Raw genomic sequence first — 27,215 nt, 5'->3', positions numbered from 1 at the left:
TTGCTGGGACACAGTGTCACGAGAGTGTACCATGGTACTTCCCTTCCAATACTCCCGGACCCAAACTGCTGGTGCAAGCGCCGAGATCTGGAAGAAAGGAATATGGAACGCGCCCTAGAACCAGAGATACAGCTTCCCGAGCTACGATGGAATCGGCATCCCGTGAGCTGCACAGCAATCTCGTCTCCAAGCTCGTGGGAGATACGTCGACGATTGGGAGTACATTCAGGTACCTCGACGATCTATTTGCTGCTCGCCAAGGTTGGGGGTGGGCGTGGGGGGCGCCTTTGCCGGCTTTCAAGGGGGACCCGAGAAATTGTGGGGATGGCAAAAAGTCTGTGCCCTAGCATTGGGATCACACCAGAAGAAACCTGATGGGGGTCATGCTGCCCGGTGCTTGTGCCGGTACGGAGCATGCCCCTCTCAATGGTGTGAAATGGCTCCAACGAAAAATAAGATATTCCATCGTTCAGACTTCCAGACAACTTGAATGAGAGTTGGCTAAGCAGACGGGATGAGCAGGTATCAAAACGGAAGTCAATGCGGTCGCCTTGTGTGTGGTGGCACAAAACCACAGTTCTTGTCCTCCCACTTTCATGATGTTGCAACTTATTGGCAGTTCGTCTCTTACGGTGCTCTTGGCGGCGCCCCAGGTTTGCCTGCACAACCCTTCGACATATCCCCAGCATGGTAGATCCTGGTGACAGACCTCGTGACATGCCGTGTTTTGCGCTGCCCCGCTGGAGCCGCTGGCCTTCTCGACTGTCTCACACAGTGCCCCGGCCCGGGAAATTGGTCGCTGTGGACTCCTCCACTCGGCTTGCTTCCGGAGTCATTCGGCGGAGAGGTCACGAGACCGGGCCCGCGCCCTCTTTCCATCATCCATTATGTTTGAGGATGTTATTCCCGGTGCAGTGTTTCCAACGAAGGTCTTGTAGGTACCACTTTATACACTAAACCATCAACCTTACGTATACGCTGTAAGAAGCGCCGTGCCTGGTCGTTCGAGAATATGCAAAACTTGCATCCATCCATAGCGGCAACAGCTGCAACTGCAGGCACAAAGTTGGCTCACACACTGGGCTGCTTTGCTGGGAAGCACTAGGGCTGTCCAGCTGCCTTGGCAGTGAGATCCGGGAATAGTTCTGGGGAGCCGTCATCCTGCAACAGAGACAATCGCAGAGGGAGTATGGCATCCATGATGCCGCGCTCCTTGCTCATTCGGCCTCTTGGGGCCAAGCTGTCACTGGGTCGGCCGCCCGTCATTATTAGCCTCTTCACCGCTCATCTACAATTTCCTTTTTCATAAGAGGGCAACAAATTATTTGGAGCTCGAACCAGTCAAGGGCAAGGCCATCCTGCATGTATCTCCGATTCATCGAATTGCATACAGCAGGCGTCAATTGACTGACCGGTGGCTACAGCCCGACCGCGTGCAAGCTTACATCATCACCGGTGAGCCAACATTGTGGACAATTATATTCTACAACCTTGGTAGGTTACGGTCGTTTATCGAGCAACTGTCCAACTCTGGAAAAGTCCTTGTTAGTTTCTTAGAGCACAGGCTTTACGGTCCGCACTACACGGCAAACACGAAGATATACGTAAAAGGGTGTAAGATGAATGGTTCTTCGGTGAACAGCAGCTCTCATGACTATCGATACCAATTTTATTTTTAGGGCATGTAGCGATCGTGTAAAGGAGTCGTCCTCGCAGCAGCTCTACTGCGTGCGGTATCTCAACAAAAGCGCTACCGAGGAGTAAGTAAAGCTCTTGAGGAGCCTTGGTTGAACTGAACAAACAGGATAGAGTTAGCTATACTTCAGTCATCTTAAACATACTTGCGATGACGTGAATGCTGTTGTTACGGTGACCATATGCCCTCAATCCCCTCCTCATCCACGCACAAACTGAGCTGGAGAGTAGGAAAACTTCGGTTCATGCATATTACAGCATGCCTGTGGTACCAACCTACCACCAGTGCTCTAGGACTGGCGAGTTGCTCTGTTATACTGACGCATTGAGAGCCTCTCTGGCTGAGCTGGCGAAAGAGCTCTGACACACACTCACGTCGACAGGCTTCCAGGAACACGCACGCTGTCTCCGCAGCGTGTCGTTTGGCTGACTATCACCGAGACCCCTCCATGGTTTAAACCCCACCTACCGTTTTGGGGAGGCAGCATCATACAGTTTTGGTACTCGGATGACGGATGGAGATTCAGAGGAGACAAACAACCCGCAGCACATTCCCCCCCATTACTCCCCCTGCCGGGGGGGGGGCTGGCAGATTTAATTTAGATTGCGTTCGAATGGTATTTCGAACCAGCGCAGACTCAAGACAATGCGCACCTAGTCTCGCTGTTTCAAACAGTGGATGCTGGAACAAATTCCAATGCCTGAGGAATGCTGCCATTGTTCCCCTCCTCCTGTGGCTAGAGGTGGCTTGATGTTGCCGGCAGCTTTCCCCGCCTCCGCAGCCGCGTCTGGCGCCTCGTCAGCTAAAAGGAGAGCCTTCACGTGCCTGCAGTGGGGTACTGACCAGTCACAGAGGAGCTCGAGCTGCCGTTTCAGGCAGTTGAGACGTACGTAGGAAGGTGCTCAAAAGTTTGAGCCGATGGAAGCCTGGAGTCTAAGGCGTGTGTTCGAATTGCGTTGACGCTCGATTTCAACTTCAATGCGTCTTCCCTTAGCCCCGAGAACCCTACGTCTGGGACTCTCACGGGTGCCTAGTCTGTCCTTTTCTGCATCTTCACTTCGCGCAACGTCACTGCCTGTCATCAATCAATTTCAACAAGCTCAGATCCGCCGTCTTGCAACCATGAACGCTCAGGAGCTCTCCCAGTATCTGGCGGATGCCCCGCCCTCTGTCGTTAGACTTGAGATCGAAAAGCACTTCAATGCCCTGTCGGACAAGCAGAAGCGCTACGCTCACTACATCAGCAAGTAAGAGAGCATCTTGATACCCAGCCCCACGACTCTTGGTTTTGGCTGCCGAATGTCAATCCAATCTCAGCATTCAAGTGGGAGACATGGCATGTGCGCGGCCGTCCGAAGCCATATTTGACTGTCGTTCGTGCTCACGGCTATGCTGCTGCTTGCCATGGTTGTCTGCCAATCGTAGCCTTTTACCCATCGGCGCCTGTATCCCGGACATTGACCATAAACCCCAGCCCCGACGACTGACACTGACCCTCCCTTTTCTCTCAGGGCCTCGTTTGCCGGTAACCGCATTGTGCTCCGTCAGGTTTCCCCTGAGTCCGAGCACATTTATGATTTCATCCTCTCGCTGTACAAGGCTTCCGGAGGTGACTGGAAGGCGCTTGCCAAGAAGGCTGGTGTCGACGAGGAGGGCCTCACGGCTTTCCTGCACTATGCGGCTCAGTTCCTGGGTAATAGCGGCAACTACAAAAGCTTTGGAGACTCCAAGTTCATTCCTCGCTGTGATGAGTCTGTCTTTTCCGCCCTTGCTTCGACCTCTCCCGAGGCCGAGAAGCACTATAAGGCCACCAACGGCGCCATTTTCGCGACTGACAAGCCGGGCCTTCTGCATCTCGGCTTCACAGATGATGGTCATATGACCACCTATTACCCTGACTCTCCAGACATCACTAAGGATGAGATCAGCGCTGTCAACAAGTGGATGCAGGACAAGGGCCTGCTTCCCGAGAATACCAGGCTGCGAAAAACCGCTGACGGTGTGTATGAACTGCTGATCGCCTCAGCCAAGACCGCTGTGCCGGAGAACGGTGGTGATATTGGCAAAGAGACTGAATTTGTGGTCAGTGAGGGGGTGCTGGCAGGCAAGACCATCAAGCTGGTCTACGGAGACTACTCTAAGGAGATGGAGGCCATCACTAGCTACATCAGGAAGGCAGCTGATAACGCTGAGAACGAGACCCAGAAGAAGATGCATCTGGCGTATGCCAAGTCTTTCGAGGAGGGCTCTCTCCTGGCTTTCAAGGACAGCCAGCGGCACTGGATCCGTGATCAAGGCCCCATGGTCGAGTGCAACATCGGCTTCATCGAGACCTACCGTGATCCTGCAGGTGTGCGCGGAGAGTGGGAAGGCTTTGCGGCAGGTAAGCTTAGCAGCTCCAGATGTTGGCATAGTACTAACTGGATTACAGTTGTCAACCGTAAGCTTCACTATCAACCAAAATCTAACATAACAGCTCAAACGTCGAGTAACACTCACAAATGTGTTATCATACAGTCGAGAGAACCCGTGCCTTTGGAGAACTAGTCCAGTCGGCTCCTTCTCTGATCCCGAAGCTGCCATGGTCCAAGGAATTCGAGAAAGACAAGTTCCTGTCTCCGGATTTCACGTCACTGGAGGTGCTGACCTTCTGCGGTAAGTCTCGAGATGTCTCATTGCAAAGTGTCTACAAGTATGTTGCGGACACAAGTCCTGACTGGTTCACTTAGGTTCCGGTATTCCCGCTGGCATTAATATGTAGGTCTTCGGTACGCTACCATGTTGAGGGCGTTATTATCTCTAACTATACTGGCAGTCCGAACTATGATGACATCAGGCAACAAGAGGGATTCAAAAACGTTAGCTTGGGTGCGTGTCGAGGATATAGTAATCACCGGGCTTTCTTTGCTGACGTTATTGCAGGCAACGTTTTGAATGCGAAGCTTCCCGATGAGAAGCTTCCTTTCCTTCTTGAGAGCGATATCGAACTGTTCAAGAAGTACCGCGATGCTGCTTTCGAAGTCCAGGTTGGCCTTCATGAGCTCACAGGTATGTCGTCCCAAATTCAACTTTCTGGCGTTTGCAGATGTATGCTGACACTACATACATAGGCCACGGGTGTGGCAAGCTGCTCCAGGAGACTTCCCCTGGTGTCTACAACTTTGATATTGTGAATCGTCCAGTTAGCCCTCTGACTGGGCAGCCAGTTACCACCTGGTACAAGCCCGGCGAGACCTGGGGCTCTGTGTTTGGTGGTCTCGCTGGCGCCTACGAAGTATGAGTGGTGTTTTTCTTTCCCAAGCCCTCGGCACATGCTTACAGGTTATCTAGGAATGCCGTGCTGAGCTGGTCGCCATGCACTTGAGGTGAGATGAACCAACCAGCACCCAGGTGTGTTTGTTTTGGCCATTGAAGCTAACCCGCTGGAAGCTGCGAATTCGAGACTCTGAAGATCTTCGGTTTCGGTGACGGCACGGTCGACATGGACGGTGTGGCTGGTGACGTGCTTTATGTCTCATACATTGGCATGGCTAGAGCAGGCCTCACCGCCGTCGAATTCTGGGATCCAAAGAGCCAGAAGTGGGGGCAGCCTCATTGCCAGGCTCGCTTTGCAATTTTGAAGGTTGGACAACAGCACCTCTTTGGTCCATTTGTGCTATTCCCATTGCTGACAGTGTCAACCATAGGCGATGCTCCAAGCTGAGGATAACTTCTGCAAGCTTGAGTACAAGAAAGAGGACCTTTCTGATCTCGTTATCCGCGTTGATCGCTCCAAAGTCTTAACCAGCGGCCGGAAGGGTATGTATTCTCAACATTTTCCATTTCGCCTCTTAACCGGAATGCTGACACTTTCCAGCCATCGCCAACTTCCTCCAGAAGCTCCACATCTACAAGTCAACTGCCGACGTTGAAGCCGGCAGCAAGTTCTTCACCGAAATGTCTTATGTTGATCCTGAGTTCTGGGGCACAAAGGTTCGCAATGTGGTCCTCGCGAACAAGCAGCCGCGCAAGGTGTTTGTGCAGGCAAACACCTACCTCGATGAGGCTACGGGCCGGGTCACGATCAAGCACTACGATCCTACCCCTGAGGGTATGATCCAGAGTTGGGCGGAGAGAGAGCTTGAGGCGGCCAATGGCACTGCCTCGCGGTTGTAAAGGAGTAGTGTAATGTTCCCCCCCCCCTTCTGCTCAGGGGTGCTGGTGGGATCTCATGTAAATATGGCCTCTTATAGCATGAAGGCTTAGGTGTTTTGGCTGTGAGAAAGAGCTTAGGAATTAGTAGTATCAGTGAAGATATGTATGAAGCACAATGTGAAGTACTACGCCGGGGGTGTGGAAGAGTACACTCTCAACTCAAGAAATAAATAAAGCTACTTGCGTTTTGGCTGTTTTACATTACCAAGTGGATGCCTATCTTCATGGCATGCTTTTTACATACGTCACAAAACTATGCGGAACAGGGCTGCCATACCTCAGCTACGCCTGAGCACGTCCGTCTTCCTCATCAACATGAGTCAAGTACTTTTTCGTTTCTTTAAGCTAGGACGTGGTATCAAAAACAGAAGAAGAAGAAGGAACAAAAAAAACTTATACAGTCCGAAAAGTCCTCGTTATACACATCGTTGCCAAGCATACCACCCGTGTCCTTTTTTGTAACTCTTTCTTCCCAGTTTTTTAAGTGTTAGAATCAGCATCTCTCCATCTTCCTGGCCCCCATTCCTTCTGTCCTATTATTCCCAACGTTCCTTTTCTCCACATCCACGGATTTGTGAGTTTGTAACATTGTGACTTGCCAAGCAGTAAATTATGTTGCTCAGCTATCCCAGCTGCTTCGCTCTTTGTGCTCTTGATGGAATCCATGAACAGCCGACAGAAATGGCTGTCTGTGTATGTGTGTATTTGCCAATGGAGGATTGGCGAACATAAACGCCATTCCAGGACGTGTCACACCTACCCGACTGAGCAACTTCATGCTAACAAAAGCAGCACCCAGTTGCTGTCAGTGACAGAGCCGGGTAAACCAACCACATCGAACCTGACATTCGGACGAAACAGCTACCCCTGAACAACGCTCAACCCCTGGGGCTCAGGCACAACAACAGGCGGTGGTGGTCTGTTCTCACCGCCTCCTCTTTGGTGAGTTTTCATATGCCGGCGGAGTTGGTCCTGCCGATGGAAGTTTCGGTCACAGCCCGGAATAGTACACGTAAAACGGCCTTTGACTTCGTGAGTGCGCTTGTGCTTGGACAAGTTAGACGACTCGCTGAAGCCCTTGCCGCAAACTGGGCATTTTAGGGGTTTCAGGCCGGAGTGAACACGCTGGTGCATAGCTAGGATGGGGGATCATGTCGTTAGAGTGTTTTTATTCTTAGCAAAACGGATAAGAACAGAGGGAAGCATACTCAGTGCACTCGGGTATCGGAATGCCTTTTGACATATGTTACAGGTCAGGGGCTTTTCGTTGCTGTGGATGAACATGTGCTGCGTTAGAGCTTGCTTTGCCGAGAAACCCTTGTTACAGGTTGGGCAGATGTGAGGCTTATCTAGACATGCCAGATACGTCAGTGACCACAGATCATTACGGAACGAAGCATTGAGGTGAGGCAGGCTTACGGCCAATATGCGTCTGCATGTGCCTCTCGATCTTGCTTCTTTGTGGGAACCCGGCAGCACCAGGTTCACTACGGGGGCAGTCATCCCACCCACAACGGAAGCCTTGTGCTCCCTTTTGGGCATTCTTGATATGAACCTCAGAGGTATGCTTGAAGAGCTCCTCGGCATCGGCAAATAACTGGCCACAGACCTGGGAGCTTCCATCGTTTCTCCACAGACACCGATGCTCCTCTTCGACACCGATATCGACAGAATTACTAGCAAAAGAGGCAACAGATGTGCCGCGGATGTGAGGTGAGCATTCTGGTTTCCCGTCTGACATCTCCACACTATTGGAAAGAGGGGTCACTGGTGATGGGGTATTGGATGACCGGCAGGAGTCCGAGGTATCGAGAGGAGTGATAGGAGAAGACATTGACTCGGTGGAAGGCAAGGCATTGCTGGCCAGTCCACTCTGTTCGCTCTGCCCGTTCTGCACACTCTGGCCGGTCTGCCCTCCATGCCCCCCTTGCCTCGGTTGCGCGGATTGACTCGAGAAAGTAGGGATGACCAGACCAGCTGACGTGAATTGGGGTCGGTGCTGAGTGTTGAAGTGCTCCAGGAACGACTGGGGATCGTGTATCTCAGCGCCACACTCCACAAATGCCTGGCCCATTTGTACGTTTGAGCCAACGGAGTTGTACTGATCGAACATGCCGGGAGCATTGTACAAAGGGAAGTGGCAGTAAGTATAGTTCTGTGGATCATCTAACGGACATGGTCTTGTGCAGTTAGGGTTCGTCGGGTCGGCATGAGCGACGAGTATGTGATTTGTTATGTTACCCAGTGAAGGGGGCAGAAGAGCTGTTGGCAGCATGAAGCTTTCTTGAGGCTGGTTGGAGAGCCCAAAGCTCACGTCGCTCATTACTATGACCGGGACGTGAGCGAGGAAAGATTCGAACGATATAGGAGGGGCAAAGCCTTACCTTGCTGCTGCATGCTGAAGTTCTGCTGATGGTTGCCTGGAGCATGGTTGATAGAGATGAGAGCAGCCGCTCCGTTAACTACCTCGGATGAATGCTCGAAGCTGGGCCTGGAAGGGCAGTTCTGATCGGTGCAAGCATCCTCGGTGTTGGCGCAAGCCAGGTCAGTACACTTGCCGGTCATGGTGCACTGACTGTCGCAACAGCTATTCATGGACTGGCAATCCTCGTCATTACATTGCACACTAGTAGTGAGATGCTGACTGAGCCAGGACGGGAAGGAATCTGAAGCCGACGGCGTGAAGCTAGTCTCATGACGATACTGAGCAGGAAGCGCGCAGAGGTTTGTGGTTGAAACAGTAGAATAGCCATACTGGGATATGGTGTTTCCACGAGCCCAGCGAGACTGGAGTGAGGGGTTGCCGCCCCGGTGGTTGAACTGCTGGTAGCCATTGTAAAGACCCACGCCCATGCAGCCATCGACGCAGAGATCGTCGTGAGATTCATAGGCATTGGCGGTAATGGGACCAGAGCCGGTGCTGGCCCCGGCATGACTGTTGACACTGACGCTACCGCGGCTGCCGCTGCTGCTACCGCTCGTACCGATGTTGGCAGCAGAGGGGCTGGCGAAGCGGGAAGGCTCGACGGTAGACGAAGAGCCCTGATGAGAAGAGCCGAGGGCAGCAGAAGACATCATGTCGGCAAACCCAAGACTCATGTGGTTGTGATTATGATTACTGGAGCTCAGCGAGTGCCGATGGAAGCCATCTCCGTTTCCAGAAAAGCGGCCTGTGGGCTCGAGAGAGCCGTTCATGACGCGGAGCCAGCTGCGAACTGCGTGAGCGGCGATCCAACAGGCTGGACTGGACGGGCGCCTGGGAGCTAGAGCGTGGGAAGCGGACGAGAGGGCGTGTGCGATTGACTCGACCGGCTCAGAGGAGGGGGGGGGGTGGGTTCACTCGAGTCTGGAGGCTGCTGTCTAGAGTCTCGTCGTCCGTGATCTGTGATCGGCACGTCGACAGCGACGCTTCGTCACCCTTGCAGTCGATCAACTTGAAGGTAGACAAGGTAGTCTAGTGTACCAATGGCGTAGTGCCGAGAGCCAGCTATGCGAAGAAGACGTCCCGCGTGCCGCTCTGGATCTGTCTGTTCCGATTCTGGTTGTTTTCGGCCAGCCCGTGACTCGGTATCTCGACTCGACGATGAACAGGAGCCGGTTGTGGGCCGGAGAGCCGAAAAGGTTGATATTATTTTGCAGGCTGCGAGAACCTTGACGGCCCAGCGGAGCACTCCCACCAAGCAAAACCTGGAGACCTAGCCCGAAGACCCAAGACCCAGCGCAAAGCGCAAAACGGCCAACTGTGAGTGTTACCGTGTCAGCTACCCGCTGGCCGCTGCACTGCCCGTGCCGTCAGAAAAGGAAGCTCGTTACCTGCCTGGGCCTTTTTGACGGCCTGTGGAAACCGAGGTTTCTCAAAAAGAAAAAATTACCTGAGAGGCGTCTCCGTCTCAATCGAGTCGCAAGCCAATTCCTTTCAACGCGACAGCGCCAGGGCCCTACTGTGTAAGCTCCAGGCTACTTCAAGTCCCGCGCGGCTGCTGACCCGCGCCGCAAGCGTCTACGAACGCCGAGAAGCCGCCCACAATTCAGTTAATCGCTGGAAATCCCAAATCCCGCTTGTGCGGCCGACTGCAGCTTCTGATTCGTTTCCGCACTGTGCGCAGAAGGTGATGGTGGGGCAGGGACTGTCAATGACGAGACCGTCCGCTGCAACCGTCAGATTGGCCGCCCGCGATGCACATGCGAGCATTGGCGGAGCCCTGTGGATCCGTCTCCAGGAATCCACCTGGTATTTTAAACCAAAATTTGGTAATTTACCGATTTACGTTACGATATAGGTAATGACTGAGCACTTTCTGCCCCAGCAAGCCACAGCAAGCGCGTGGGGGCTTGGGCCTTTGGGGCTTCGGTGCGTGCTAGCGTGGGATGAACCAACCGCTGTAAGTTACGGTGTGTAAACCTTACCTGGAGCTCGTAACATCCCTAACCGAATGATGTGCGTACTGTGTAACACCGCGGCCAAGGCAAGCGCAACAATAAATGACAACAACGGCTCGAGCCGACTTGAACAGCCAAAAACATCTTGCACAGCCTCGGGGAAACTGTACTCTTTTCTCCTCTAACCCCTTCACTAATTGCCATCGCATCCTAAACCGGCTCCAGCACAAAAGAATGGGAAACCTCTGTGGTAAGGAGTCCGATCCCTTCTCCAAACCCGGGCGCCGCCTGGGCGACGCTCCCGCGAGACCCTCCTCGGTCTCGGTTCCCGCCGCGGCTACCTCATCATCACCGTCTTCCTCCCGAAAGCCGACGGGGCCCGGCAGGACCCTGGGTACCGCCGGCGGCTCGTCCAGTCAGGGGGGCGCCGACGATGCACGGCAACGAGCCGCGGCCGCTGCTGAGGTGGGTGAACCTCATATTTCCTCCCCCCCCCCCCCTTTGACTCCTGATACCCGCCATATGATAGGATTCATGGAATATGAGACGACATCTTCTCAAGCTCAAACTAACACCTAGCCTTCTCTTTTTATTGGTCCTTACCAACTATACAGGCTCGCGCGCGACAGAATAAGCAGGGAGGCAAGCTCAAGTCACAGTTGAATGAACAGCGTGCAAAAACCGACACTCAGGTGCTCAAGGAGGAGAGCGAACGCGAAAGGCAGTATCGCAACCTGGATAGGAGCCGTGAGGTCATGCGAAACGACTGATTTATCCTTTCTTCATCTCCCCGGGTTATGTGTTGATTCTAGCGTACGGGATACCAGGCGTTTGGTGGTATCATTCAGTGGTTGCTTGACTTTGCGAGTATCTCCTTTGTTGAGATATGTTGAGATATGTATGCACTTCACAATGGACAATCCTTGCTTTCAGACGTGGGTTGCATGAATAACTCTTTGGGTTCGCGTTGCCAATCGGACCAAACATCATGGTAAAGAACTATAGATATTTGTTTACTTGAGCTGCTGTGGGATCCCCAGCTACCTATCACCTATCCTATTACACTCATCAAGACACAACCCAAGTAGTTCCCACCAACCGACCGACTCCGCTCGCCCATCTATGTATCTTTTAAGTTGGTAATATTATACGACAGGGACCTCGATCGTCGTATACAGTACCAAGCAGTTTAACATTCACAATAATAAAGATAAGCCAACAAACCTTTTGCAAATTTCAAGCTCACGACAATGACCTGGAGGACCGTCTTCATGTGATTGTGTACCTGCCGCTGACCGGCGCGCGACTTTCGATCTCTGCCGCAGCCAATGTGGCTTCCCTGAGCAGGCGAGTGAGTTCCGCCAGTGCCTTGCTGACCACAATCTCGGTCTCGCCCTCGATGAGGATGTACAGCTTGGGTTCGCCGCCGGGAGCGGGCTCTTTGCCTGGCGGGTAGTACGTGCCCTTGGTCGTGATAGAGGTGCCCGTGGCCTCGAGGATCTTGGCCACGTTGGTGCGGTTGGTGACCGCCCAGCGTGCCTTTTGTGGGAAGTCGTTAATTTCGAGCGTAGCGTGGAACGCGCCGGCATCGGGTCCTTTGTTGTCGATCGGCTGTCCAGCGCGCAGTTGCCCAGCGCGGGCCAAGCGAGCGTTGATCTCGCTGATGGCCGACGCCGCCTTGTCTAAAGCGCCACCTTTGCCAGTGACGATTGGCGTCTTGATGTCGCCCTTGATATCTGCGCGCGGTGCGTCACGAGCAACAATGGCCGAAGCGGCAGCCTCGATAGCCGCGGTCGCCCTGTCCTTAACGGCATCCTCCGGCTTATCGTCGCCAAAGTCGTCATCCTCACCATCAGCTTTGTGCGACTTGCGTTCGCGCAGACGGGCTGCCTCGCGATCCTTGTCGAGACGCTCCAGACCCTTGCCACCAAAGCCTGACGCTTCTTTAACCTTGCCAGCCTTGACCTTCTCACGCCAGGACTTGCGCATGGCGTCCACACGCTCAGGCACCGGCTGTCCACTCTGCTCGAGCGCTTTCGCGATGCACGAAGCGCAATTCTCCTGTTCCTCGGTGATAAAGGTAACGGCTGTACCTGTGTTACCGGCACGTCCAGTGCGGCCCGCGCGGTGCACATAATCCTCAAGGTGGTTGGGAGCGTCATAATTGACGACCAGCTTCAACTGCTTAACATCGAGACCGCGCGCAGCAACTGACGTGGCAATGAGAATCGGACAAACGCCTTTCTTGAAGTCCGAGATGGTTGAGTTGCGATCTTCCTGGTCTTTGCCGCCGTGGATCGACATGCAACCGTAACCACGCCGCAGAAGCTCGCGCAGCAGGTCGTCAGCCTTCTCTTGCCGCTCGACAAAGATTAGGGCGCGAACATCGTCGTCGTTGGCATACAGTTCTCCAAGGAGCTCGAGCAGCCGCACAAATTTCTTATTCTCCTCGATGACCTCGACAATCTGTGTGATCTCGGGAGCTACAACACTGCGCCCGCCGACCGTAATCTCTACGGGATTCCGCAGAACCTTCTTTGTGAGCGCGTCGATGATCCTGGGCATCGTTGCAGAGAACAGAATAGTCTGCCTGTCGGGTCGGACGTTGGCAAAGATCTTCATGACTTGGGGTTCGAACCCCATGTCGAACATGCGGTCGGCCTCGTCCAGCACGATGTATGTGGCGCGCTTAAGGTTCGTCACACGGCCCGAGTTGGCGGCAAGAAGATCTATCATGCGTCCCGGAGTGGCAACGATGATTTCGGCGCCACGCTTCAGCTCCGCTATTTGGTCCTTGATGGCATTTCCACCATAAGCAGCCACGGCACGAAGTTTCAACACCTTGGTGAAAGGGAGCAAGTCCGTGTAGATCTGTGTGCAGAGCTCTCTGGTGGGGGTCAAGATCAAACCAATCGGGCCGTCATCACCACTCACTGGATCCTGATCTTTGATATGGCGGAGCATGGGAAGAACAAACGCCATGGTCTTGCCTGATCCAGTTTTTGCGACACCAATCACATCGCGGCCAGACATGATGACAGGCAAGGCTTGCATCTGGATAGGCGTGGGCTTCTCAAACCCGAGCTTCTCGATCGTGTCGAGAATGGGGCGAGTCAGGCCGCATTGAGACCACTTCTGCACAGGCTTTGGCACGTTCTTCCCGGAGACCTTAATGCCGTCCAGCTCCATGCGCAGCTCGGCCACCTCCTCCTCGGTCATCTGGGCAAGCTCTTGTGGTTCAACCCAGAAGTTCTTCCTAACAGGGTTGAGTTCGATCTTGCTGTAGTCAATAGTCGGGATATCCTTCTTCTTTTTCTTGGCTGCCATGGCGAGTATAGCAGACGGGTCGGCATTCTCGGCTTCATAACCGTAGTCGTCGTCGCTGAAATATGCTTCTGGTTCGAAGGCTTTCTTCTCGGCTTGGGCTTGGCTGCGCTTGACCATGCGGTCTTCGGCAGTATTCGTTTGCTCCAGATTGGCCATAAACGCATCCAGAGGATCGAGTTCCTCTTCCTCAACATCCATAGCAGTGGGCTCATCCTTGGCCTTGCCATTGACCGGCTCCGTGTCGATATCCATTGCCATGCTTTCCTGAGCGATGCGTTCGTCACGTCTCTCTTGAAGAATGCGGTGAGCCTCAGCCATATCCTCTTCATTATTCCTTGCCATGAGCAGTTCTAAGTCCTGTTCACCGTCCTCATCTGCGTCGCCATCAGCATATGGAGTGTTATCAGCATTCTCCAGAGCAAAGTCGGGCAGTTTAACGAGCTTGCGCTTGATAACCTCCTCGTCATCCATGTCGAGCTTACGCTTTGACGAGGACTTCTGAGCGTCATTTGCCTTGGCAAATCCGAATGCGCTAATGGCTCTGTTGGCGGGCAGCGCGCCGCCAGCTTCCTTTACACCTGTTTCAGATATGGTTGCAGCGGATTTCGCGCCAGGGACGCCCAAGGGCACATCGCCCAACTTTGCGGGGGACTGGGCGCGGGTCGCTCTGGCGTTTTTTGCAATCGCCTTTGGGTCAAATTTTCCAGCGAAAGGAGTGGAAACATTCGATGGTGCCGATGAGGGGCTTGCCGCGGATGCTGTGGCGCTAGTAGCTGTACCAACTTTCTGGTCCATCTCAGCAAGCAGTTGCCTAGTGCTTCCAGAGGTGACATCGGCCTCCTTGGCCTCTTTAAGGGCATGCTTCTCTTTCATGGCTTGGAGTTTGCGTAGTCGCTCAGCCTTTTTCTCAGCCTCGGACAGGGCTTGGGTTGGTGTAGACTTAGCTGGCTGAGAGTCCTGGGAACAGGTTAGTTTAGGTCCAACGCCTGGGCTGGGAGACGGAGAAGCGACACGTGCCTCATCTTTGGCCGTGACGGTGTCTTTGGAGCTCCGGGGACGAGCATCATCGCCTCGCCGAGAGGCGGAATCTACCGAATCATCTCGACGACCCCTCCGGTCGCGTGAATCATCCCGGCGGCCACGGTAGTCTCGGCCTCGGCGATCTGGTGACCTCGCTCTATCGCGCGATCGATGGCGCTCACGATTAATACCGCCATCACGACGGGAACTTCGATAATAATCATCGTCTCGGCGGTCTAGGGAACGGTCTCTCCAACGATAGGAATCGCGGTCCCGGGGATCGCGCCCGTAGTCGCGGTCACGGTCGCGATCGCGGTGCCAACGCTGAGGGATGAGGGCAAAAGTAATTAGTCAGAGGCCCAGGACTGGTGCTTGATCCGCAGGTTAGACAAACTTACATCCGGACTGCGTGAGCGGCGACGACCGTCGCGGTCGCGGTCACGGTCACGATCCCGATCCCGATCCCGATCCCGATCCCGATCTCGGTCCCGGTCCCGGTCCCGGTCCCGGTCGCGTCGCTCATCATCTTTCCGTCGTCGTGCAGCATTGCTTCCTGCAGGAGATGGTGAGCGCGAGTCTCTGGGCCGAGCCATTCTGAGTCTTGGTGACGGTGGCTCAGCGAAAGTCAGTGGTGTGGTGAGAAGTACTTCTGGCAGCAGTCGGACGCTGGTTAGTGCATCAACAGAGGGAGACCAGCCTGCTGGGTCGCCAGGAATTAAAAAACGCCTGCGAGACGGATGATCGATGTGATTCGATTGCACAGCGCTGGGAGATGCGATCAATGAAGACAGGATATGGGAAATAGATGGTGATGGGATGCTGGCAGATGGATATTTGCAGAAAGTTTGGCAGGCCGCAGGCGATCAGGACGCCAAGCGGTGGAGAAAAAGGGACGTTTCCTGGGGAAAAAGTTCATGGGCTGGGGCGAACATCGAATGGTATGGTACAGTGCAGAGAGTCCATGACAGGAGAAGCGCGCACAGTGTGTCACGGCTCTTAGGAGCAAAGCTCTTGGCACTGAAAGCCTTGACAAAACTCTTCTAAGATCGAAAACGGTCGCAAGGCCAGCGATGACGTTAGGTGGGGTAAGATATGAATGATTTTTATAATTTACCTTTTTGCTAGGTTGCTAAACGTTGTCGCATTGTGCCGATGCAGTCACCAAGTCATTCAGATATCACAACATCGACCGTCTAAGAGCAATGTTCGTAGTGACAGCATGTATTGAAACCAAAATTATATTTCAAAGGGTTGCGCAAACCAAGCAGTTATTGCTCTGAGTGTTCGAGCATGGCTAAACTGTACCCGGACCTGCGGAGCTGATGGATTGAGGCCGCGGCACTCAGACTCTTTACCTTACCACAACAATCCGATGGGCTGGGCTAAGACATAAAATCTAGTCATGCATGTGTAAGTAGGTAGGTAAATAGAATAGAGTTGAATGGTGTGGTTGAACAGTCAGCCAAGCACATTTCCTCTCGATTATCATGCTCCCGAGCGGTCCCTAGCTCAGGTAGGTTTTCTTTGCCAGCTAAACCCATAGAAATACTAGAAATGTGAGAAGCAGACCACAAACTGGCCCAAGCTCCTCCTCACCTAGTTTCGCCGACCAGCGGAAGTGGAGGGCACAGAGAAACTGCAGTGGAGCATTTGGAACCAGAAAGCGGTAGCTGTTGTCGACCGCTGCATGGTTGGAGCTCTCGGCCTTTCTACTTACCAAAGGAACGCAACTGGCAGGAAGAGCTTTGTTTTGCTGCTGCACCAGAGCACGAGCCGCCGGGCAGCTGCAACTAGCAGAACCACCCAGACAGAAGAGCAACCTTGAAAACACCTGCAAAAAAAGGCCCACTTGCCCTGCCAGGCGCCTGCCCGGCCTTCCTCCCCCCTCCGTCCAATTTTCTGCACCTGCCATCCATTCTCGTCCCTCAGTTGCCAGAGCCACGCCGGGTTCGTGAGCCTCTTCAATTGCCTGCACCACAGCGATAACGCCCCCGCCGATCTCGAGCTGCATCGTCACGCACGACCGAGAAAAGCAAAAATCCAGCCATGTGGTCGACAATTGGTGCTACAACCGCCCGCCAGGCCCGCGTTGCCGGCAGCCTGCTTGTTCGTCGCGCTACCCTGTTTGCGCTGCAGGCTGGCGCTCGCATTGCGACTACTTCCATCGTCCCGAAAACCGTGATCGTTCCGACCAGCGCCCGCATCCCAGCATTTGTCGTTCGGGGCTATGCGACTAAGGCCTCAGCCAAGACCCGCAAGACGACCAAGCGCGGTCGCGCCACCAAGGCGAAGAAGACCACCGCAAAGAAGGCCGTTAAGAAGAAGAAGAAGCCTGTCAAGAGGGCTAAGAAGACCACCAAGCAGTTGACCGAGGAAGAGAAGCAGGCGCTCAAGATCAAGCTCCTCAAAAAGAGAGCGCTTCTGAAGGAGCCCGATCGCCTGCCGACGACCCAATGGACTGTCTACTTCAGCCAGCGCGTTAAGGAGGAGACAGCGGGCAAGAAGAGGGATGAGGATCTGCCGAGCCTTAAGAGTATTATGCAGAAGATTTCTGCCGAATACAAAGCTCTGTCGGCCGCCGAGCTGGAGGTAAGAAGATCAGGTAGTCTCCAGGATGTGCCCTATCCAAGACAGTAACTTACCGACCATCTTCTGAAAACAGAAACTACAAGCAACCGCCGACCAGAATAAGATCACCAATGACGCCGTCTTCCGCAAATGGGTTGAGAGCCACACGGCGCAGGAGATCCATGATGCCAACTATGCTCGTGGTGTCCTGAGGCGATTGGGCGTCATCAGGAAGCCTACCATTCCCGATACCCGCTTCCCCAGGGCTCCGCTCCGCAGCTTCTCTTACTTCATGAGGGACCGCTTCAATGCCCCAGAGCTTGCCAACCTGCCGGCCCCGCAGAGGATGCGCAAGATTGCCGAGGCCTGGAAGAAGCTAAGCCCCGCAGAGCGCAAGGTATGTCATTGTACATTCGCTAGTTGTCTCTTACCAGAATCCGTTGCTGACCTGGTGGCCTCTTTACAGCCGTATGATGAACACCAGGCGGTTGATGTGCAGAGGTATAAGAAGGAGCTTGAGACTCTGCGGAAGCAATAGAAGGCGGCTGTCGCTGCCTAAGCACACCCAAGTAGTGGCCGTGGCTCCATCGGGAATGTCTGGTCGGCCTTGGGAGTTTCGCCTGTTGGCGTGCAAGCTTCCCAAGGATGAGCTGTACATTCTTCTTCCTATCTGTAGATCCCAGGAACAGGGCTAGGCTTCCTTGTGTGTAAATTCATACTGATGTTATGGACTGATTGATGAACCCCATGTGTCGCCACGGACCTCGGTAACTGGATCTAGTATATACACTTGGACCCCTTTCGGTCCAATTCCTTCATACAGAATATTCAATTGCGTGTTAGACCTGGCATGATGCGCTCGCTAACCACTAAACCAAGAAACAATGTAACAGGGTATCAGCCTCTATAACTGCTAACTGCGTTGCCTAGTCCGCCCTGTCCAATGCCTGCAATCCAAAAGGAGCCTCCTCCAGCTGAAGATAAGAAAATAGGCACAGAGACTTAGGGCGTTCAAGACCTTCTCCTCACGTGGCGCTCACCCTCGGACTAATCACCACAACAGCCGTCCCGTCTCCGGCAACCCACTCCATACCTGTATGCAGGATTCTTCTTCTGCTGGCTAGGTAGAGAACCAAGTACATATGTCCTACGACGCAACCCCAGCAGTACAGCCGTATCCACGAGAAGGCTTCATCGCGCCGACATGATGTCCCCCAGCCCGCCGCGCCTCTGCCCAGATAATCGGTTAGGAACCCCCAAGCCGACCGCTTCAGCTCGGGTTCCCACGAAGAACAGTCTAGTCGCCAGTAGCCCCTCTCAAATGGGCGCAGCTCCCGGGTCTGTAATGAAGGCTTGAATCGCTTCTCAAGATTTAACTCGCGGGCTAGGGTGCCGAGAACCTCGGTGATCAGATCGCTGGGCCGTAGCTCTAGCTTGTCGGTCGGGGGGGGAGGAGAGAGGATTTCGAGACTTGACGGAACTTGACGGGAAGTGCATGTTCGTAGGATGTTGCTGTTGCTTGATGAAGAGCGCGGTGCTATATACCTTCTGCTTCGAGTCCAGTTGCCATCCCCGGAACCACGAGGGGCGTCGTCTGTTGAGAGCTTAGGCCGTTTTCGGGCAAGAGGCGGTTCTGGCTCGGCTTGAGAGGAGGATGCTGTCTCTGCTGGGTGGCTTGGGTGGGACGGTGCGATACGGGCATCTTTAACGACTTGATCAAGCTTTCGGGCTGGCTGGCGTTGACTACTTGTCTTTGCCAATGATGGTGAATGAGTAATCGTAGCTTCTTGCCCCTGAAGTAGTCGCTGCTTTCCAGCCGCATGACTACCGTTTTCTAAGTTTCGCTGACCCTGATCGGCTGCTTGCCTTGTTTCATCATCATGCTGCCTTCTTCGTGACAGAGGAGAGCCCGATGCCGGAGAACTGCTTGGGGCTGATGTGTAATGTTCCAGTATCCGTGTAGGAGTGCAGTACAGGGGAAGGGCGATGCTGCCGTCTGACATCGAATCCTGAATGACACTCGGGGGAGGTCGCCTTGATTGCAGGGTGCCATACAGCACGGGATCGGGAAGCACTCGGAGACGCGGAGAACTCAAGTTGTCGATTGCATCCTGGAATGAGAGTCGTGGAGATTCGAAAACGCTTTGGGACTCGTTTAACGATGGCCCGTTTGCTGAGGGCAGTGCCTCTTCTTTTCTAGCATTTACTTCTGGATAGTGATCCCTCACGAGAGCGTGTGCTTCAGCCTCTCGACTGACAATGTTTATCCGCGATGTCAACTCAAACTCCAGATAATTAGCAGCTAGAAGTCGGTATTTCTTGTCATCGGCTACGCTCGCGGGTGCACTGATGTGAACTAAGATCTCGGTTTCTGGCCTGCTCATCTTTTCGGTGACGATACTGGGCAGGTTGGCATGATGACACAAAGATGACTAGGACCGGAGGGACTCCGATGGGTATTACGATACTCAAGTCTTAGATGCCAACTCGGCTTGAAGATGAGTGAAAGGATTAGGGAGCATATATAAGTGAGGGACGTCAGTCGTAAATGTGACAATGAGATGCTCAGATAATGATTTAAGTGACAAACAATAGGCCCGGGTCAGAATGAGGAGGGAAAGTGTATCCACAGTGTATTCGACCGTCGCGTGTCAAAACTGCTTTCCAGTTCCGCCCCCTATTGGCGAATGGCACAGACGTTTGTTTTCTGCAGCCATTTACCATGAAACCCTCGACATGGGCTTCATGGCTTCACGGACAGTAGTTGAGATTTCTGGTTGCGACTAGGAGTCTAAGGTTGTAAGGATGCTAGTAGCGCGTATCGCGTAACGGAACGCCGCTGCCTTGGACATTGTATTGTAACGACACATCAGAAAGACCATTACATGTTCCTGGTAAAACGTAACTTTACAGACATCCCGTAAGCTTCGATATCCTGGTCTATGGAGCCCAAGAAGAAGACCGGAAAGCTCTCATTGGATAGTTCGACATGTGCCCTGGAAGCCCGCTTAAATGTCCAGCTCCGCAAAGAGCACCGCTCCCTGGATTTCATCACAAGGTGGACAGGTGGACAGAGAGCCTCGAGTGCTCGGTAATCGCTGAGGAAAACATCCATCCCCTCAACACATTACTCGGTCCCCAACTGATTTCCTTGTCTCTGGTCTCTCAGCTGGTCTCAGTACCCCAGAAGCTCCCTCAGCACGAATACACAATGGCCCAAGAGAAGAAGCCAGACCTGGGCAAGGTCATGGTCATTGGAGGTTGCGGCTTCCTGGGCCACCATGTTGTCCGTCTGCTCTTGCGCGACTACACCTGCTCTGTGTCCGTCATCGACCTGCGCTGCACACGTAACAGGAGACCCGACTCGGACGGTGTGGCCTATTTCGAGGCCGATATTACCGATGCGCCCAAGGTCGAGGCCATCTTTGAGAAAGTCCGCCCTGATGTTGTCATCCACACTGCATCGCCGCCGGCGCAGGGGAACGACATAGTCTCCCATGCCCTGTTTAAGAAGGTTAATGTGGATGGGACGACAGTAATTGTCAAGGCATGCCAGAAAACTGGAGTCAAGGCTCTGGTGTACACGAGCTCAGCAAGCGTCGTCAGCGACAACCAGAACGACTTGATCAATGCCGATGAACGATGGCCCGTGATGCGGGGAAAGGACCAGAGCGAGTACTATTCAGAGACAAAGGTAATGCAACGCGCTTCTTCGAGCCACTTTGCCCAAGTCTATCTGTGTTGTGAGCGGCCAATGCTGACTGATTGACTCCTGGCTTCCAGGCGGCTGCTGAGCAAATAGTCCTCGCTGCCAACCGTGCGGCAGAAGCCCCCAAGCTGCTGACATGCTCGATCCGGCCATCGGGTATCATGGGTGAAGGCGACATGATGACGCTGTACCACATGATCAATATCTACCGTCAAGGACGGACCAACGTTCAAATCGGCAACAACGACAACCTGTTCGATTTTACCTACGTCGAGAACGTTGCGCATGGTCACCTGCTGGCTGCACGTGCCCTCCTGGCCACGGCTGCGTCTAACATTATTCCTCTCGATCACGAGCGAGTTGATGGCGAGGTCTTTTTCATCACCAACGACAGCCCGGTCTACTTCTGGGACTTCTGCCGCGCCGTCTGGGCTGCTGCCGGCTCTCCCCACGGTACAGAGCACGTAAAGGTGCTTCCCAAGAGCGTCGGGCTGGTGCTTGGCTACCTCAGCGAATGGTTCTTCTGGCTGATCGGAAAGCCTCCCACATTCAACCGACAGCGCATCATTTTCAGCTGCATGACGCGCTACTACGATATCACCAAGGCCAAACGGCGGTTGGGATACAAGCCGCTTGTGCCCTTGGATGAGGCTGTTAGAAGATCGGTGAAGTGGACTTTGGAACAGGAGCAAAAGCAGCAACAAGAAAAGAATTGAGGACCAACCACAAGTTGTGGTTCGAATCACTGGAGTGGGGTGGTCAGCTGATAAGCCTTTATTTTGTTCCACATCAAGGCAGGAGTATGCCTGATGCTTATGGACGTGCATTCGGTATGCTTTGTTCTTCATGTGTATGTAATATTTAATGATGACAGGGAGTACGTACCTACGTCTAGCTAACAGGGTTGGAGTTTGGATATATGGTCGAATTTAGACGGCATATTTTGCACACAAAAACTCCCCATCGTGTATGACCATGACTTCAACAGTGTGAGCCATGTTATATGTCCGTTTTGTAAACAGGGATGGCTTATTGGTCATCTCGCAAGGGAGGGAGGAGGTTGGACTAGTAAATCTTTTATTACTTCGCCACTATCACAGTACTCCCAGCATCAAAGCGACAAAGGCTGAACCCTCAATTGCCATGTTTGCATTGGTGCAAGGAATGAAAATGACTCCCGCCTTGCATCATTTCATGGGTTACTAAACAAGTGCCCCGTCGTCTTTAAGCTCATCCCAAATGCCATGAAAGGGACCCTTCTGTGTTGCTAGGCCATTCGATGTCCCTAGCATAAGTCCATAAAGTAGCTCATCCATGAACAGAATGCTGTGTCCAGAACGTCTCTTTCTGAACATGTCTTGCTAAATAGCTCCCCCCAAGCCCCCGCAGAACTGGCCAAGTTTGCAGAATACTAGTAGAATAAGGCAGAAGCGGACGAAGAAAGCACTCCATTCATTCCCAGTATAGTCATAAAACCCGACCCCTGCCTATCTTTCCCGCTAAGAAACAATCCCACGCTGAGTATTGAAAAGGAAAACAATGGTAGTAAAAATTTAACAGTAAAAGGGGGGCAAAGGGGGAGAAATGGTAGGATGCCCAATCATCATCGACCAAGAGGAAGGGGATGCAGTGTATCTAAAAAAGAACACAGCGCAGAGGTGCTTGTGCTGCGTTGCAAAAGTGAGCTGTGCTATCCGCAATCGCATTAAACCTCACTTGTTCTTCCGAGATCTAGCTCCAGTACTCTGAAGGGGAGTAGTATGGGATCGATCCTTCATTACTGGGCCGACTTCGAAGATTCTTCTGGCGTCTTCTAGACAGTACCAGTGGTCAATCCACTATTTTGCCGGCTCCATGCCGAGTTGCGCCACTCCCGTTGCGGCTGGTCGTTCTTGTTATTGTTACCCGGAGCGCCCCCTTGATCATACTGACCATACGGAGGCTGTTGAGGAGGTGGACCATCATAGGGTCCTCCACGCTTTGGTGACGAATTCACGGGGGTATTGCCGTAAGGTAGTGTGTTATCCTGCATTGGACGAGCACTGCTCTCCTGATGCCAGTTCGTCGGGTCACTCTCCATCCTACGGGGAGCAGGCCGACTCGGGATGTCGTGACGACCCACAATTTCTGTGACTTCTGCGTACTGCTTCGGACCCAACCCGTTAGCAGCACGGTCCGAGAACTTTTTGAGGATCTCCTTGGTGGTCAATTCTCCGCTGGTGCCGAAAAGTGATTGGTCGTTGAGCAACTCAAGAACATCATCAGGGACCTAACAGCAATTAATCAGTATCAAGAACAGCGAAAACCATCATGACTTTTCATGGAAGTATAGTTCAGGCGGCAACCTACCAAGCACATCTCCTCGATGTTCGCGATCAACACCTCCACAGCCTCGATGGCTAACATCGGGTCGCTGTCAAGAGCGGAAGACTTATTCCTGTCAAACAAGACGTTGGGAGCCATGACGGTCGCCAGGTTCTTGATATCCATCTTTGATCCAGACTCATCATCCACCTGATGGAAAGACCCTACCCATTTGAGGAAGCAAAACAGGATCTCAAGACAGTCGCGGTTGGGTTTGGGAAGCAGACAGCAGATCAAATGGATGCAGTGCTTCATCTTCTGTGGGTCCTGGATTTTCGCAGCTGCGAGCCAAAGCCGGTAGAGTTTTTGTGTCATCAAGGGATCAGGAAGGTCTCGCAGATACCGCTTGAGCAAAGCAGCAACCTGCACGACATGTGTGGAGCTGAAGTCCACTTGTTCCTCCTTATCTAGTTTTTCTACCAGCTCGCCGAGTTTCTTGATGTTGCCGTTCTTGCGGAAAACGCCCTCAACCGACAGGTCCATCTGCTTCATGGAAGAGATGATGTCGTCCACGACAGCAGGGATCCGTAATGTTCCGGGGCCGACACCATCTGTGGATTCAGCTCCATCACGTTCAATGATAACCTCCAACGGAACACCAAAGACACCCTTTTTCTTGACATTCTTCCGACCGTCATTTTTGAAAGCTTTGCCGATATTTTTCCAGAATGTGGCTGGCTTTCTGCTCTCAATGAGGCTCAGAAGCTCTTCGAGAGTAAACTCTGACTCGACCATCGGATGCATAATGAGGACCGCGAGATGTCTGACAATGAAATACTCCAGCCCTGATAATTCAGAGAAATACCGACGGGCACGTGGCTGAGGAGGACCGGATCCCTCGCCGACGGCGCGCTGTCCTTGGTTCTTGCCATCTGACAGGCTCCTTTGGTGACCGCTTCCTCCGGCGGGTCCAGCTCCCGGTCTAAGGTCATTAGGTGGAGGATGGAACGAATCATGACGTGGAGGAGGGTACTGCCGCTGCTGGCCCCTAGCTGCCTGCTCGGCGGCGACAATTCGGGGAATATCATCGAGAGTTATGGCATCCTGGTTTGGGAGCATCATGTCTGCCTCATCCATGGGCGCCCGTTCCTCAATGATTTGGAACCCCCTCGTGACTGGTCTCTCCCCGGCTCCGCCGCTGGTAGATCCAGGGTGTGCGCTGCTGCTCTCGGGACCATCTAAAATCCGGGAAGTTCGAGCCTTCCTGAAACTCGAGGACAAGTGCTTATCTAGGCGGGTACTCTTCAATCTCCGAACATCATTCAAGGCACTCTCGTATGAGGATTCCCGGCGATGTTGTGTGTTGTCTGACCCATATGATCCCGGCTGACCATCTGCTGGACCATAGCCACTCCCACCACGATCTTGCGAAGGGTTGTTGTTAAGAACCCCATTTGCCCGAAGAATCTCCAATAACCTGGCGAGGGCTACCTGAAGCAGGAAGACGTATTGCTGCAGTTTGGTGATATGCTCAAATGGACCAACATTTGGCTGGCTTTCGGGCGCACAAGTGCTGCAGATAATCTTCCCATCAGGCTGAGCCAGGCGCGCGTGCTGGAGGTCACGACCGAGCTCTTTATTACAGCGTGCACAATGGGTACAAGCAATATGCCACCTGTTGTCGCCATGCTTGGTGCATTCGTCCTCGATGGATTTCCGGCACAGAGTACACTGGTCTGAGTCATGTGCTGAAAGTCGGGAAACTCCAGAGGTCAGCTGTAGAGTAGTAGTTGAGTTATCTTCCCTAAGTGCATCCAAATTGCTGATGTCGTCCAGGAAGTGAAAGAGACCTTCAGATGTGTTACGCTCTTTTTCTATGCGCAGAGCTCCTTGAAGGCATATCCGGATAAGGAGCTTAAGGTAGTGCGCAAGACCAGTGACCAGTGTTAACAAGTCTTGGGTAATGCCGGGCTTTCTGGAAGCTTTATCTTGTGTTTTTGAAAGTAACGAGAAGAAAGCAACAATTTTTTTTACAGAGCAGCTTGGCTTCTCGTCCATAGGAAAGGGCTACACAAGCTGTCAGTAAAGTTCTATGTAACAACTCACCATCATTGCCAAGGAGAGACTGACCTTTCATCTCCAACTTATTCATAGTGGCTTCCAGTCTGTCCGCAGAGCGGAAGAGGACATCGACATGGAATATGAATCGCTTAGCAACCATGACACCATCAAGATAGGCCCCATTGCTCACATGCAACAGCATGTCCGAGATGCATGCTGCAGACGACTCTTCAAATGTTGACAGAACACTCCAGATGCGGTACACCTTTTCCTCCATGCGCTCTTCCTCTTCGCGCACACGCTCACGACCAGCAGTATCGTCGGTAATGGGCGTACTTGTCTGTGGAGGAGGGTTGAGTCGGACGTTCCAGAATTTGTGGATCATGTAGCACTCAGGATGCCAATGTTGGTTTTGACCGTTTCGAAAAATCTCAACAAACTGCTTCAGAATAGCAGCCTGGCAACCACTGCAGCGCTGGGCGAATTGTGTAGAGTAGTGGTAATGGCAGTAGACCTGGCCCTCATGCTCGTAGTAGCTATCCTGGGCACCAAACACAGTTGGGCACAGAGAGCAGGTGAAGTGGTCAACATGATACTTGCGGTCCAGGGCTGTGATATATGACCCACGAAGTGCCCCGCCGCATTTGAAGCATATCAACCCAAGTCGACGGAAGTAATCTGTTTCGCAAAGGGGATACTGGCCACCGCCATTCTCGTCATCTGCAGGGAAGAACTTGGCAGCTACATTCTCACCGCAATCCTATATGCAAAGGACAACATAGTCAGTAGGGAGGGGCTCGAGGCTACAGCATCATGACATAAAGAGGGGAATAAACTCACACGACATGTGAAGCAGTCGAGATGGAAAGTCGCCTCGAGAGCACGCACGTACTGGCCCTGCAGCACTCCTCCGCACACATGACATGTGTGCACCTGCGCATTAGCAGGCTTTTCACCCCGTGGTCTTGACCGGTTCCTCTCCATGCTGCGCCGAGACTCTGTGTCTGTGTTATCCCCAGAACCCAGTACAGGGGATGGGGGCGGTCTTCCATTCTGGCCGCTGGGGTATACTGCAGTTCGGGAGTTTGGACCAAGACCTGTTTGATGTTCTTGCTCTAGCCGATTGTGCCCATCACCACCGGATGGGAAAGCATAGCCCCGGTCACCTCCAGGGCCGCCGCCGTAATCATAGCCTGACATGTCGACTATTTCTCAAGCTCCCTGGCTGTGTTCATTCAGGTTTCAGGCCTGAGGAGCCTCTTTGTCAGGGGCGTTTGCAGCGATGAAGAAACCTCGTCGGCCGTAGGGCGTTAAGATACAAGGATGCAGGTGGGAAGACAGGAGATTTGAAGGTTCGTTTGTTGTTGGGGGTAAACAGGTGAAGGAAACAAGGCAAGTTGCTGAATTGTTGAATTATTTGGAAGAACCCGCAGGTGATCGCTGTCTCGACATCCAGTTGGTGTTGAGGATCAAGTAATGAATAAGAATCAAGGGATATAAAGGAGACACGAATGCAGTTGCTGGCGGGAAGACGCAGGAAAGCGTTCGTCGCAGTGAATTACTCGTCGGACGTGGAGGGGAGAGAGAAGCTGGGTTAGTACGACGAAGCCAGGGTTCAAGGGGATGGAGTTGGTTGAGTGGAAGGGTGAGTCGGAATGTGGAATGTTGATGCTTAACAGTCGGCTGGCCGGTCGGGCAGTCGTCAGTCGTCAGCGATCGGTCTTCGGTAGGTTGTCGGTCACTGGCGCGGTCGAGTTGGGCAGCTTAGTGATCTCAGAGCGGCTGTAGCTCTTCTCGTTTCGCTATTTAGGCCGTTTCTTTTGTTGTCCTGACTTGGGTCCTGCTGTTAAGCAGGAGAGCGATCGGCAGCGCAGAATGGATGTAGGTAGACTGTGGGTGTCACTACGAATGCGGCGCGCTGGGATGGTTGTAGATGAGTAGTGGAGGATTAGAAGT

The 27,215-nt window shown here is 53.2% G+C and overlaps 8 protein-coding genes across 8 annotated transcripts; 4 read left to right on the top strand and 4 right to left on the bottom strand.

The window, feature by feature from the left end:
• Positions 1 to 2,818: 2,818 nt before the first annotated feature.
• On the top strand, positions 2,819 to 5,851 carry CTHT_0009590 (dipeptidyl-peptidase III (DPP III)-like protein; the record flags this gene model as incomplete). Its single annotated transcript, XM_006691420.1, has 12 exons — positions 2,819 to 2,943; positions 3,208 to 4,079; positions 4,128 to 4,136; positions 4,214 to 4,351; positions 4,426 to 4,453; positions 4,512 to 4,564; positions 4,619 to 4,744; positions 4,807 to 4,970; positions 5,027 to 5,061; positions 5,126 to 5,318; positions 5,383 to 5,494; positions 5,553 to 5,851. The coding sequence occupies 12 exons, from the start codon at positions 2,819 to 2,821 to the stop codon at positions 5,849 to 5,851; spliced, it is 2,154 nt and encodes a 717-aa protein (XP_006691483.1).
• Positions 5,852 to 6,751: 900 nt separating this feature from the next.
• CTHT_0009580 (putative specific RNA polymerase II transcription factor) lies at positions 6,752 to 9,085 on the bottom strand (the record flags this gene model as incomplete). The annotated part of the gene is made up of 4 exons (XM_006691419.1): positions 6,752 to 7,026; positions 7,099 to 7,239; positions 7,310 to 8,056; positions 8,275 to 9,085. 4 exons carry the CDS (start codon positions 9,083 to 9,085, stop codon positions 6,752 to 6,754), a joined length of 1,974 nt encoding a protein of 657 aa, XP_006691482.1.
• A 1,419-nt stretch (positions 9,086 to 10,504) lies between these two features.
• CTHT_0009570 (uncharacterized protein) lies at positions 10,505 to 11,040 on the top strand (the record flags this gene model as incomplete). Its single annotated transcript, XM_006691418.1, has 2 exons — positions 10,505 to 10,735; positions 10,885 to 11,040. The coding sequence occupies 2 exons, from the start codon at positions 10,505 to 10,507 to the stop codon at positions 11,038 to 11,040; spliced, it is 387 nt and encodes a 128-aa protein (XP_006691481.1).
• Positions 11,041 to 11,539: 499 nt separating this feature from the next.
• On the bottom strand, positions 11,540 to 15,210 carry CTHT_0009560 (uncharacterized protein; the record flags this gene model as incomplete). Its single annotated transcript, XM_006691417.1, has 2 exons — positions 11,540 to 14,941; positions 15,016 to 15,210. The coding sequence occupies 2 exons, from the start codon at positions 15,208 to 15,210 to the stop codon at positions 11,540 to 11,542; spliced, it is 3,597 nt and encodes a 1,198-aa protein (XP_006691480.1).
• Positions 15,211 to 16,663: 1,453 nt separating this feature from the next.
• Positions 16,664 to 17,723, top strand: CTHT_0009550 (uncharacterized protein; the record flags this gene model as incomplete). The annotated part of the gene is made up of 3 exons (XM_006691416.1): positions 16,664 to 17,206; positions 17,280 to 17,582; positions 17,652 to 17,723. The coding sequence occupies 3 exons, from the start codon at positions 16,664 to 16,666 to the stop codon at positions 17,721 to 17,723; spliced, it is 918 nt and encodes a 305-aa protein (XP_006691479.1).
• Positions 17,724 to 18,210: 487 nt separating this feature from the next.
• CTHT_0009540 (uncharacterized protein) lies at positions 18,211 to 19,007 on the bottom strand (the record flags this gene model as incomplete). The annotated part of the gene is made up of 2 exons (XM_006691415.1): positions 18,211 to 18,665; positions 18,731 to 19,007. The coding sequence occupies 2 exons, from the start codon at positions 19,005 to 19,007 to the stop codon at positions 18,211 to 18,213; spliced, it is 732 nt and encodes a 243-aa protein (XP_006691478.1).
• Positions 19,008 to 20,396: 1,389 nt separating this feature from the next.
• Positions 20,397 to 21,610, top strand: CTHT_0009530 (C-3 sterol dehydrogenase/C-4-like protein; the record flags this gene model as incomplete). Its single annotated transcript, XM_006691414.1, has 2 exons — positions 20,397 to 20,879; positions 20,969 to 21,610. The coding sequence occupies 2 exons, from the start codon at positions 20,397 to 20,399 to the stop codon at positions 21,608 to 21,610; spliced, it is 1,125 nt and encodes a 374-aa protein (XP_006691477.1).
• Positions 21,611 to 22,707: 1,097 nt separating this feature from the next.
• CTHT_0009520 (putative GTPase-activating protein) lies at positions 22,708 to 26,459 on the bottom strand (the record flags this gene model as incomplete). Its single annotated transcript, XM_006691413.1, has 4 exons — positions 22,708 to 23,163; positions 23,244 to 25,186; positions 25,305 to 26,019; positions 26,100 to 26,459. 4 exons carry the CDS (start codon positions 26,457 to 26,459, stop codon positions 22,708 to 22,710), a joined length of 3,474 nt encoding a protein of 1,157 aa, XP_006691476.1.
• Between the last annotated feature and the right edge of the window lie 756 nt (positions 26,460 to 27,215).

The sequence above is a fragment of the Thermochaetoides thermophila genome (genome assembly GCF_000221225.1).
Source record: "Thermochaetoides thermophila DSM 1495 unplaced genomic scaffold scf7180000011812, whole genome shotgun sequence".
Lineage (NCBI taxonomy): Eukaryota > Fungi > Ascomycota > Sordariomycetes > Sordariales > Chaetomiaceae > Thermochaetoides > Thermochaetoides thermophila.
The sequence above is the reverse complement of the archived record's forward strand: the minus strand, read 5'-3'. Positions and strand labels throughout refer to the sequence as shown.